The sequence below is a fragment of the Gasterosteus aculeatus genome, chromosome 18 (genome assembly GCF_964276395.1).
Source record: "Gasterosteus aculeatus chromosome 18, fGasAcu3.hap1.1, whole genome shotgun sequence".
Taxonomy (NCBI): Eukaryota; Metazoa; Chordata; class Actinopteri; order Perciformes; family Gasterosteidae; genus Gasterosteus; species Gasterosteus aculeatus.
Window position 1 is genome coordinate 16,634,257 of NC_135706.1, and position 13,348 is coordinate 16,647,604.

At 45.8% G+C, this 13,348-nt stretch overlaps 1 protein-coding gene and 2 long non-coding RNA genes across 4 annotated transcripts; all 3 read left to right on the plus strand.

The window, feature by feature from the left end:
* Positions 1-2,997: 2,997 nt before the first annotated feature.
* On the plus strand, positions 2,998-8,058 carry allc (allantoicase). 2 transcript variants are annotated; one of them, XM_040169427.2, is made up of 11 exons: positions 2,998-3,317; positions 3,789-3,839; positions 4,474-4,561; positions 4,796-4,915; positions 5,337-5,416; positions 6,461-6,593; positions 6,676-6,831; positions 7,072-7,145; positions 7,349-7,457; positions 7,533-7,651; positions 7,828-8,058. In XM_040169427.2, the coding sequence occupies exons 1-11, from the start codon at positions 3,228-3,230 to the stop codon at positions 8,008-8,010; spliced, it is 1,203 nt and encodes a 400-aa protein (XP_040025361.1). In that variant the 5' UTR covers positions 2,998-3,227; the 3' UTR covers positions 8,011-8,058. The 2 variants fall into 2 exon arrangements, with proteins under 2 accessions (XP_040025361.1, XP_040025362.1); XM_040169428.2 differs by lacking the exon at positions 3,789-3,839 and having other exon boundaries at positions 3,101-3,317.
* On the plus strand, positions 4,968-5,285 carry LOC144389410 (uncharacterized). The gene is made up of 2 exons (XR_013453436.1): positions 4,968-5,085; positions 5,202-5,285. It is a non-coding gene; the product is annotated as an uncharacterized LOC144389410 (long non-coding RNA).
* Positions 8,059-9,276: 1,218 nt separating the features above from the next.
* Positions 9,277-9,941, plus strand: LOC144389409 (uncharacterized). The gene is made up of 2 exons (XR_013453435.1): positions 9,277-9,495; positions 9,595-9,941. It is a non-coding gene; the product is annotated as an uncharacterized LOC144389409 (long non-coding RNA).
* The last annotated feature ends 3,407 nt before the right edge of the window (positions 9,942-13,348 follow it).

The following is a 13,348-nucleotide window of genomic DNA, read 5'->3' on the forward strand; positions in this document are numbered from 1 at the left end:
CTGATGGACCTCAGCCTTCTGCCAGATGGAAGGGGTACAAACAGGTTTTGTCCGCGGTGAGAGGAGTCGGCTACCATCTTTGTAGCTGCTTCAGGGTCCTAGAAGCAAAGTCCTGCAGGGACGGCACATTGCAGCCGATCACCCTCTCTGCAGAGCGGAGGACACGCTGCAGCCTGCCCTTGTCCTTGGCTGTGGCTGCAGCGTACCAGACGGTGATGGAGGAGCAGAGGATGGACTCCATGATGGTCGTGTAGAAGTGGACCATCATCGTCTTTGGCAGGTTGAATTTCTTCAGCTGCCCCAGGAACAAGAACAACCTCTGCTGAGCCTTCTTGGTGATGGAGCTGATGTTCAGCTCCCACTTGAGGTCCTGGGTGATGATGGAGCCCAGGAAACGTAAGGAATCCACAAGAGTGACGGGGGAGTCACACAGGGTGATGGGGGAGGGTGGGGCTCTGTTCCTCCGGAAATCCACAACCATCTCCACTGTCTTTAGAGCGTTGAGCTCCAGGTTGTTCAACATCATTATTATGGCCACATAACTATTGCTGACACAAATACTACTTGTATTATAGTTGTTAATCTATAACTGAGCTATAATTCATTATAGATGTAATTTTCCCAACATTATTCTGCTTACTAATTGAATGTGTTGCAACTGTACATGAGGTCAGTGCCTCTGGTACATGAGGTCAGTCCCTTTGGTACATCAAGACAGTACTTCTGGTACATGAGGTCAGTCCCTCTGCTACATGAAGACAGTACATCTGGTACATGAAGTCATTGGCCCCTGGTACATGAAGACAGTACCTCTGGTACATGAAAACAGTGGCCTCTTGTACACGAAGACAGTACCTCTGGTACATTAAGTCATTGACCTCCGATACATGAAGACAGTACCTCTGGTACATGAAGACAGTACATCTGATACATGAAGTCATTGGCCTCTGATACGTGAAGACAGTACCTCTAGTACATGAAGACACTACCTCTGGTACATGAAGACAGTGGCCTCTGGTACATGAAGTCATTGACCTCTGGTACATGAAGACAGTACCTCTGGTACATGAAAACAGTGGCCTCTTGTACACAAAGACAGTACCTCTGGTACATTAAGTCATTGACCTCCGATACATGAAGACAGTACCTCTGGTACATGAAGACAGTACATCTGATACATGAAGTCATTGGCCTCTGATACGTGAAGACAGTACCTCTAGTACATGAAGACACTACCTCTGGTACATGAAGACAGTGGCCTCTGGTACATGAAGTCATTGACCTCTGGTACATGAAGACAGTACCTCTGGTACATGAAGTCATTGGCCTCTGGTACATGAAGACAGTACCTCTGGTACATGAAGACACTACCTCTGGTACATGAAGACAGTGGCCTCTGGTACATGAAGTCATTGACCTCTGGTACATGAAGACAGTACCTCTGGTACATAAAGTCATTGGCCTCTGGTACATGAAGACAGTACCTCTGGTACATGAAGACAGTGGCCTCTCGTACACGAAGACAGTGAAGTCATTGGACTCTGGTACATTAAGACAGTGAAGTCATTGGCCTCTGGTACATGAAGACAGTGGCCTCTGGTACATGAAGACAGTACCTCTGGTACATGAAGTCATTGACCTCTGGTACATGAAGACAGTACCTCTGGTACATGAAGTCATTGGCCTCTGGTACATGAAGACAGTACCTCTGGTACATGAAGACACTACCTCTGGTACATGAAGACAGTGGCCTCTGGTACATGAAGTCATTGACCTCTGGTACATGAAGACAGTACCTCTGGTACATGAAGACACTACCTCTGGTACATGAAGACAGTGGCCTCTGGTACATGAAGTCATTGACCTCTGGTACATGAAGACAGTACCTCTGGTACATAAAGTCATTGGCCTCTGGTACATGAAGACAGTACCTCTGGTACATGAAGACAGTGGCCTCTCGTACATGAAGACAGTGAAGTCATTGGACTCTGGTACATTAAGACAGTGAAGTCATTGGCCTCTGGTACATGAAGACAGTGGCCTCTGGTACATGAAGACAGTACCTCTGGTACATGAAGACAGTGGCCTCTGGTACATGAAGACAGTACCTCTGGTACATGAAGACAGTGGCCTCTGGTACATGAAGTCATTGACCTCTGGTACATGAAGACAGTACCTCTGGTACATGAAGTCATTGGCCTCTGGTACATGAAGACACTACCTCTGGTACATGAGGACAGTGGCCTCTGGTACATGAAGTCATTGACCTCTGGTACATGAAGACAGTACCTCTGGTACATAAAGTCATTGGCCTCTGGTACATGAAGACAGTACCTCTGGTACATGAAGACAGTGGCCTCTCGTACATGAAGACAGTGGCCTCTGGTACATGAAGTCATTGGCCTCTGGTACATGAAGACAGTACCTCTGGTACATGAAGACAGTGGCCTTTGGTACATGAAGCCATTGGTCTCTGGTACATGAAGACAGTACCTCCGGTACATGAAGACAGTGGCCTCTGGTACATGAAGACAGTACCTCTGGTACATGAAGACAGTGTCCTCTGGTACATGAAGACAGTACCTCTGGTACATGAGGACAGTGGCCTTTGGTACATGAAGCCATTGGTCTCTGGTACATGAAGACAGTGGCCTCTGGTACATGAAGACAGTGGCCTCTGGTACATGAAGACAGTGACCTCTGGTACATGAAGTCATTGGCCTCTGGTACATGAAGACAGTACCTCTGGTACATGAAGACAGTGGCCTTTAGTACATGAAGCCATTGGTCTCTGGTACATGAAGACAGTACCTCCGGTACATGAAGACAGTGGCCTCTGGTACATGAAGTCATTGGCCTCTGGTACATGAAGCCATTGGTCTCTGGTACATGAAGACAGTGACCTCTGGTACATAAAGACAGTACCTCTGGTACATAAAGACAGTGGCCTTTGGTACATGAAGCCATTGGTCTCTGGTACATGAAGACAGTGGCCTCTGGTACATGAAGCCATTGGTCTCTGGTACATGAAGACAGTGGCCTCTGGTACATGAAGCCATTGGTCTCTGGTACATGAAGACAGTACCTCTGGTACATGAAGTCATTGGCCTCTGGTACATGAGGTCAGTGCCTTTAACTGCCTCAATAAACAGCTGCTGAACTTTGTCCTCCAGCGGCTGCTGAACGTTTCTCTTCACATTTCTCTGTGAACTCCATTCGACTGACTGATGGCGGAGAGGAAAGCAGCAGCGGAGGCGTCAGCAGACCCGGACTTCCTGCAGGCCAACGATCTGGCCTGTGAGGCGGTCGGTGGGAAGGTGAGTCAGCGAGACGGAAAGACATTCAGAGTCATTGTTTCACTCGGTGCACGAACTGATCGGTGACCTTAGCCATAAGTTTACTTTTTCTAATATTCAGTTTGTTGTTTGGAGCGAGTGATAGAGGCAATGCAGTTTTATCTTATATTAATAATATACACATCAAGAGATTGAATCCACGGGTGTCCACATGCATCGCAAACATGAATATACTTATATCTAAAAAGGACACCGATATGCATCTGTTCATGGCTATGCATCTATCAGCAGCATGTTCATTGTAGTGCTAGTTGGAACTTCATTTACACTTTGGTCATGGTGGAGCCAAAGAAAGACCAAAGAGCCTTCATCCGATGATGAGGAACTATTCCTTCAAACTATGGATTAGCGTAGGTAATGTTGGCCAACTGTCCATACATTAATTTCTTGGCTGTTATTGAAACAAAGTGCGTTGTGTTGTTGCTCTTCCAGGTTATTTTTGCTACAGACGAATGGTTCGCTCCTGCTGCCAACCTGCTGAAGGTACAACTCTGAAGTACCGGCTTCAGGTTTTACTCCAGCTGCAAATGTTAAAGCCACAGCAGTTTATTTGACAAGCTCCTCTTCATTAAAGGTTGTTCAGTTCTCCAGCATAAACAACAAAAATCAGTTGCAATCAAATCTTGCTCTCGGCACTCTGCCCGTCCCAAGTCCACCTGAACCCTTCACGATTGTTCCAGCGGACCTAACGGGTGCGACTGCTTTCAAGTTGCATTCATGTTGGGTCCTATTCTCAGCGGCGGATGAATCCACATCAGTAGTAGTTGGTGATTACTGGTGGAACGAGCTCTCTGAAGACATCAGGACCGCAGAGAGCCTTCACATCTTCCGCCGCCAACTAAAGACACACCTCTTCAGACTCTACCTCCACTAAAGACTAACAAACTGTAGCACTTAAATTGTACTTGTAACGTCACTCATCTATAGCAAATTGTAAATTGGCTTATTTGAGGAAATTGCACTTTCTTGTTTCTTGTTCTCCTGAGTTTGTACCCTATGGTTGAATGCACTTATTTTACGTCGCTTTGGATAAAAGCGTCCGCTAAATGACATGTAATATAATGTAATGTGATTAGTTCTGTGAATACTCCCATGATGACCTTTAATGTTCCTCCAGAGAGAAACGCCGACCTTCAGCCCCTCGGCCTTCCACGAGTTTGGCAAGTTGATGGACGGATGGGAGACGAGGAGGAGGAGGACGGCGGGTTAGTACCCCACCAGTACTTCTGTAACGTGGAACAATACTGTATCCTCAGTCTAAAAAGTGTTACTAAGGCTGGACACATGCGTTAACGCATTCATTCATTACAGTTTCTTTTAGAGTCACAAAAGAATCATGAGATTAATTTCAGCTTATTTAGGAGTGAATCTGTCCCCAATGAACTGATATCAATCGTACTCTGAGTCTAAGGTTACCTCTTCTCTCACTCTCCCTGGAGGTCATGACTGGTGCATTGTCGAGCTGGGAGTACCAGGGCAGATCCAGGGCCTTGATGTGGACACGTCCTTCTTCACAGGAAACCACTCACCCGGCGTCTCTGTGCAGGCCAGCTGTCTGGGTACCAGCTCCTCAGATCCTCCTTAGTTCCTAAACTACCACAAAGCACCTAAACTTAACGGAACTGGAACGATAACGAACGCTACCGGAAACCTTCTCCAGAAGTTTAAATGTTGGGACCAAAGAAACGCCACAATCTTCTTTGACAATTTTTTGTGACTAATTGTATTGGTACGTGCACACAGAAGACAATGAGTTGTTGATTATGCACTTTAAAAGGTGCGCTATTAGAGACCTGATGATCCTTGTCTTGTGTTACACTGGGTGACATGGTGTGCGTCCACTAGGAAGCAAAGCACAGTGAATGAAGACATGGAAACAGAAGTAACAAGATGGTCAGCGATAGACGATTAAAGGAAGATGCAGAGCTAGTGTGTGAGTCTTTGATCGTGTATCTGATACATTGATCCGTTATTCACCAGACAAACCTCCCTCCTTCAGCCTGGAGGGAGACCGGACTGGCATGGCCGCCTCCGACGCTCAGCTGGCTGCTGTCGCCGAGGTAAAAAGGATGAGTGTGACGTATCAACACAATGTATGACCCTCTGTGTTCCCCTCCAGAGTCACGTGATGCTCTACTTTCCCCTCTAGAGTTGCATGATGCTCTAGGGCCCTCTTTAAATTCATGTGATGCCCTCCACTCCAGTCACACAATGCTCTACAGGCCACTCTAGAGTCACACGATGCTCTACGGTCCACTCTAGAGTCACACGATGCTCTACAGGCCACTCTAGAGTCACACGATGCTCTACGGTCCACTCTAGAGTCACACGATGCTCTACAGGCCACTCTAGAGTCACACGATGCTCTACAGGCCAATCTAGAGTCACACGATGCTCTACGGTCCACTCTAGAGTCACACGATGCTCTACGGTCCACTCTAGAGTCACACGATGCTCTACAGGCCAATCTAGAGTCACACGATGCTCTACAGCCCAATCTAGAGTCACACGATGCTCTACAGGCCAATCTAGAGTCACACGATGCTCTACGGTCCACTCTAGAGTCACACGATGCTCTACAGGCCAATCTAGAGTCACACAAGGCTCTACAGCCCAATCTAGAGTCACACGATGCTCTACAGCCCAATCTAGAGTCACATGATGCTCTACAGGCCAATCTAGAGTCACACGATGCTCTACAGGCCAATCTAGAGTCACATGATGCTCTCCCACACGATGCTCTACGGTCCACTCTAGAGTCACAAGATGCTCTACAGGCCAATCTAGAGTCACACGATGCTCTACAGGCCAAACTAGAGTCACACGATGCTCTACAGCCCAATCTAGAGTCACACGATGCTCTACAGGGCAATCTAGAGTCACACGATGCTCTCCCACACGATGCTCTACGGTCCACTCTAGAGTCACAAGATGCTCTACAGGTCACTCTAGAGTCACACGATGCTCTACAGGCCAATCTAGAGTCACACGATGCTCTACGGTCCACTCTGGAGTCACACGATGCTCTACTTTCCCTTCTGGAGTCAGTTTTAGACGTTTTGTCAATTATTCCATTGACAGCTGATGCGTGGTTTGGTTGACAGCTGCGCTCGGAGGCGTGGCCTGAGCTGGTATGTGTGTCGGAGCTGAAGCCTGGATACTCAGACTCCTGCCATAACTACTTCAAGGTCAACTTCAAGCACAGAGTCACACACCTGCGCCTGAACATGCACCCAGGTACGACACACGCTCACAATTAACCGATGCTAACAAAAATAATAATGATAAGAATAAAACTGCAGTGTCTGTACCTCGTCAGATGGAGGGATAGCCAGATTGCGGGCGTACGGTGTTGGGCAGAGAGACTGGTCCTCTGTCTCCACCCAGCAGGAGGTTGACCTGGTGGCCATGACCAATGGAGGGGTTTGCCTTGGTTACAGCGACGCCCACTTTGGTCATCCACGCAACATGATTGGTTTGAATCAACATAAATAACTTTCCTTTTTAGTTTGCTGTTGGTAACACTTGATGTTTTCTTTTTCATTCATGATATTATGGGATTTGGTCACTGAGCTTCACGTGTTGTGTGTGGAAGTACTGGTAACACTGATGAAATTGGTAATACTTGTTGTACTAGGAAACTAGGAAAATGGTAATAAAACTGGTGTGAATAGAGACACTGGTGTACTGGTTAAACTGGCCTGCTGCGTTTCAGGTCTTGGCCGCGCTGCCAACATGGCCGACGGCTGGGAGACGGCCCGCAGACTTGATCGCCCCAAATACCTGAAGGTTTAAACACAGCGAACAAATGACATGAACACCGATAACCATCACATGAATCATGAATGGATGAACTCTCTGTATCAAATGTCCTCACTGTCCATCATCCCTTTCAACCTCAACATCACCTCCAGTTACAGAACGCTCCCACTTTAGAAGTCTGATAACTTCCCTGAAGTTTCGTTAGTTTAAAAATGTCTCCCTGACTGCAGGTGGACCAGAGAGGGATCCTGCAGGTCCCCGGATGGGAGTGGACCGTGTTCCGCCTCGGCACACCGGGACTCATCAGGAGGGTCGAGATTGACACCAACCACTTCAGAGGTCGCCCCACACACACACACACACACACACACACACTCACACACACTCACACGCTCACCTGTGTGTGTCCACCAGGTAACTTCCCGGACTCCTGCAGGATTGATGTTTGTTCTTTGACCCCTGAGGAGGAAGCTCAGTGCGTCGGCACCAAGTGGAGCTCAGTGGCATGGGGGGTCCTTCTACCCCCTCAAAAGGTAAGCGTGTGCGTGTGCGTTTGTGTGCGTGTGTGTGTGTGAGTGTGCGTGTGTGTGCGCGTGATCTCACACAAATAACACACACACACACTACTACACAGTAACTTAAATAACACACACACACACACATGATTACGTGATGAAGGTGTGTCATTAAGCTCCTCCCCCCTCTGCAGCTCCGTCCTCACCACAGACATCTGTATGGAGAGGCCCAGCTCGCCCCCACCCACCCCGTCACCCACGTCCGTCTCACCATCAGCCCTGACGGAGGGGTCAGCCGGCTCCGGCTCTGGGGTCGACCCACGGCCCCCACCGCTGCTCCGCTAGCCAATCAGGAGCGGCCGGCCTCCAAGCTGTGACGCCGCCAACACACAGCGAGGATTTAACAAATAAAACACAAAAGTACAGTCTGATGGTCGTTATTACTAGCGATGATTATCTCATCTCGTCTCATCTTATATTATCTCATCTCATCACATTGAGATTTGGGGCCAACCCTTCGGCGCCATACTGCGCGGTCGTCAGGGCGAGTCTCGCAACGCGCCCATTTAGCGACGTGACAATGGCGAGCAGAGCCCCTCCGACATACCAAACGCCACCTTGGTACCTTCTCTCCTCCAAGAGCCGTTTGGCAGAAGAACGTTTGCGGTGAAACAGCTGCACCATTTCTATATGTATATATATATATATATAAGCAAACATTAATAGGACTACAGTTCCATCTCATGAAGGGAGAACTTTTTCTCCGGGAATTATTATTCTCAAGTCAATCTTGAAATTTAACCCTCGCATCATTATTATTATTATTACTCTGGATATTTAGATGACGATCAGTTTCTTTATTTCTTACAACTTTTATTAATTTACATATCATGCCTGAACCTCAGGGGACTCAAAGATGTGGAAACACTGTTTGCCGAGTTGAGAACCCGGTTGCCGTGGCGACGTGAGGTCCTGGAACCAGGAGGTCGGCGGGCGATCGGGGATGGTGAGGCAGATGACATTCAGCTTTGTGCAGAGAAAACTCAGTTGGTCAATTGGACAAAGGCTAACAGACGCTAATGTGCTAACAAATATTAATGCTGAATGTTGTACTTTGCTCCTCTAAAGAACACATAATGATCTGGGGACAAACATTAAGACCTGGACCCCGAACTCCATTTTCAACGTTGGTGCGCAGACCGGAGACCATATTCCACCATGTTGCTCTTTGGTCTATTTCAAATGAACAACAGCCTTCAGGTTGAAAACTGCACTAAACACAGACCATCCCATGATAACAACCAGGAACTAGTTTTGTTGACACAAAACAAGTAGCGTGTTACATCACATCACATTACATCACATCACATCACATTACATCACATTACATTACAGCACATTACATTACATTACATTACATCACATCACATCACATCACATTACATCACATCACATCACATTACATCACATCCCATCACATTACATTACATTACATTACATTACATTACATTACATTACATCACATTACATTACATCACATCACATCACATCACATCACATTACATTACATTACATCACATTACATCACATCACATCACATTACATTACATTACATCACATCCCATCACATCACATTACATCACATTACATTACATCACATCACATTACATCACATTACATTTCATCACATTACATCACATTACATTACATCACATTACATCACATTACATCACATCACATTACATTGAGCTTGAACACAAGATATTAGAAATAAGTGATAAAACCACGAATGCATTCAATGATTGAGGAAGATAAAGGTGGAAATGGCTCATTTCGGCCCGTCGTGTTCGCTCAGCTGTCCGGTGGGTTTTCTTTCTCTTTCTCATGCAAATGTCTCCTCATTGAGCTGCAGCTGCTTCATCACTGCTCCTCACGGAACCACCTCTTCTGTTTGTCAGCAGCCCGCCGGCCCCTGTAATCGGGTTAAAGGACCCAGGACCTCTGTGCCGCCCCCCATCCGGTTGATATCTGCCTGCTCTCTTTTGTTTTTACCTGGTTTTAGTTTTCCCCTTTCTGCGATTGATGAAAAACGTTTGGGTTAAAACAACCACTGAACTAATGACACAGCAGGAGGAAACATCTCTGTTAGTTGAACATTTTGTAATTTGTATTTCTTCATTCCTTGAAATATTTTCAATGTATAGAAACATATTCCTATTAATTCAGATGATTTAACTGGTTTGGAGACTAATGGTTTGGAGACAAGTTGTGCCTTTGAAAACACAAGATGAATAAAGAGTTCTAACTATTCTCTTTGACAAACTGCGTGAAATGCTATTGTGGTGAATTAGCATATCAACAGAAATATACAGAGCCTTGCAAAAGTATTGACCCCCCTTGGCGTTTTTCCTATTTTGTTGCCTTACAACGCTGAATTAAAATTTTGATTTGGATTTCATGTAACGGACATGAAAAAAATAACTTGTTTAAAAAATAAATAACGGAAAAGTGGTGCGTGCATATGTATTCACCCCCTTTCCTATTAAGCCTCTAAATAAGATCTGGTGCAACCAATTACCAATATATATATATATATATATATATATATATATATATATATATATATATATATATATACACATACATATATGAGACCAAAGGTGACCCTGAAGGAGCTGCAAAGCTCCAGCGGAGATTGGAGTTCCTGTCCGTAGGACGACCTTAAGCCGAACGCTCCACAGATCTGGGCTTTACGGAAGAGTCTCCAGAAAAGGCCGTTGCTTAAAGAAGAAAATCAACAAACCTTTGGTGATACCAAAAGGCATGTGGGAGACTCCCCAGACGCATGGAAGAAGGTTCTCTGGTCAGATGAGACTGAAGTCGAGCTTTTTGGCCATCAAGGAAAACACCCTTTCTGGCACAAAGCATCCAACTTGAAGGAGCTGGAGCAGTTTTGCCTTGAAGAACGACTAAATGTGTGAAGCTCATAGATACGTAAGAGAAAGGAGACTTTGGGGGGGGGAATAGTTATGCACGCTCAAGTATTGGGTTTGTTTCACAATAAAACATATTCATGCATCTTCAAAGTGGTGGGCATGTTGTGTAAATCAAATGATACAAACCCACAAAAAATCCATTTTAGTTCCAGGTTGTAAGGCAACAGAAAGACGCCATTGGGGGGTCAAAGGCTCTGTAAACCCCACACAGGGGGGCGGCATTTCTTCAAAACCAGCTGACTGATAGCTAGCTAGCATTAGCTGACTAGCTTTAGCATGTCAACTACAGCGTTCTACCAGCTAGAAGTCCCTCCAAAGACATCACTGCAACGCAATGGATACTTATAACAGTTATTTAAACCTTCATCTACAGACTCACATCTATTAAACGTCACTTTTTGTTCCTTGTTTTTATTGAACAGCCACACAAAGCCCCCCTCCGTTATAAATTATAATATCACATTGACCTTTGACTCCGAGCAGTATGGAACCCAACACACAAACACACAATCACACACACGCACACTCAGAGTTGTGTTTCTCTTTAGGGAATATCAAATTAAATTCACTCACAATCCTTTCACAAGGACTTATTACAACCTAAAATGACGTTGTGGGGACCTTGAGTGAAGACGGTCCCCACAGCGTCACCGTTCAAACACACTCCCAGTTGAGTGTTTTAAACGATTCAGTCTGAAGAAAAAATAAGAAACTTCATGAAGTTGTGTGGAAAGCATTTCAACAGTAAATTAAATTATGCCAAAGAATAAAATGAATGCACCTTATTTAAATATTTGTGCAGTATATTTATGTATAATTTCCCTTGTATGGTTAATATTCTATTCAATATTTGAATTATTGGAATCCTCAACAAGAATAAACAGAAGAAAGAAGGAAATTCTGTAATTCTGATTCTAAAATTAAAAATAAAGATTCAATTTCTACTTTTGTACTTGGTTTATTCTGAAGATGAGAAGGATGAGGAGGACGAGGAAGTTTCGTAGCACAATAGACTCACACACATGCAGTGTGTTAGTGTTACATATCCTCACTGGACTCACCTCTGGTGGGGGCTCGTCCGCCTACAGGTGGAAGACGGACCACCTGGTGACCCGGGGAACAACTTACATCACACAGCACAGGAAGGGCTCCACAGTCCTTCCTGGCCTCCACCATCACCCAGGACCTCAAGTGGGAGCTCCACGTCAGCTCCATCACCAAGAAGGCTCAGCAGAGGATGTTCTTCCTGAGGCACACAAAGAGAATGATGGTGCACTTTTACAGGGCCACATCCTCTGCTCCTCCATCTTTAGCTTCTCCATCCTCTGCTCCTCCATCTTAGCTTCTCCATCCTCTGCTCCTCCATCCTCCATCTTTAGCTTCTCCATCCTCTGCTCCTCCATCTTTAGCTTCTCTATCCTCTGCTCCTCCATCTTTAGCTTCTGCATCCTCTGCTCCTCCATCCTCCATCTTTAGCTTCTCTATCCTCTGCTCCTCCATCTTTAGCTTCTCTATCCTCTGCTCCTCCATCCTCCATCTTTAGCTTCTCCATCCTCTGCTCCTCCATCCTCCATCTTTAGCTTCTCCATCCTCTGCTCCTCCATCCTCCATCTTTAGCTTCTCTATCCTCTGCTCCTCCATCCTCCATCTTTAGCTTCTCTATCCTCTGCTCCTCCATCTTTAGCTTCTCTATCCTCTGCTCCTCCAACCTTAGCTTCTCCATCCTCCATCCTTATCTTCTCCATCCTCCATCCTTATCTTCTCCATCCTCCATCCTTATCTTCTCCATCCACTGCTCCTCCATCTTTATCTTCTCCATCCTCTGCTCCTCCAACCTTAGCTTCTCCATCCTCCATCCTTATCTTCTCCATCCTCTGCTCCTCCATCCTTACACATTATTTTTGAACATTACATGTTTGTCTATTTGCAATAGAAGGTTCTGATTCTGATGAACAACAACATTGTCAACAATCTTCTTATGGATGTTTTTTTTCATATTTACTCATGAAACCGTTTCTATAACGTTTGTATTCCTAAAGTTTATCGGCCTTTGTTCAGTCAGTGAATCATGTATTTCCAAAGAGGGAAAATCTTAAAAACTCCCACTAATAAAGAGGAAACCATAGGGACCCTCCCCCCCCCCCTCTCTCTCTCAGGGCGCTCGCCATCTGCCACAGCTGTCGCTCGACCCAACCGCCACTCTAATGACAATGAACCCGAAGGCGTGGCGATAATTACAGGCGGCCGCTTGGCAACTTCCCGGGTCCCATTCCTCCTTTTCAGGATTCATCAGACCCATCTGCCGAGTCTGGCATCTGCCCCCCCCCCCTCCCTCCCTCCCGCCCCCCCCCCCCTCGGCCTGCTGGGGTTTTGTGTTGCTGCCTATTAGCGAGTCGGCCTGTAACCCTCAGAGGTGAAGACGCCTCGAGCAGAAAGACTCACACTGTTTGTTCCAAGATGAAGAAAAGACTCCTCCTCTTCCTCTTGCTCCTCTTCCTCCTGCTCCTCATCAAATGTGAATACAACTTTGGAATTATTAATAATAACGTTTGTGTTATGATGATACTTATGGTTTTTATTATGATTGTTGATGTTGTTATTATTGTTTAGGGTTTTTGTTTGTCGTCTCATTTAACACGTTGATGAACATACAAACACTGATGATCCATTAATAAACAACCATTCACAGTCACCATCAACCTGATCCCAGAGCAGGTCT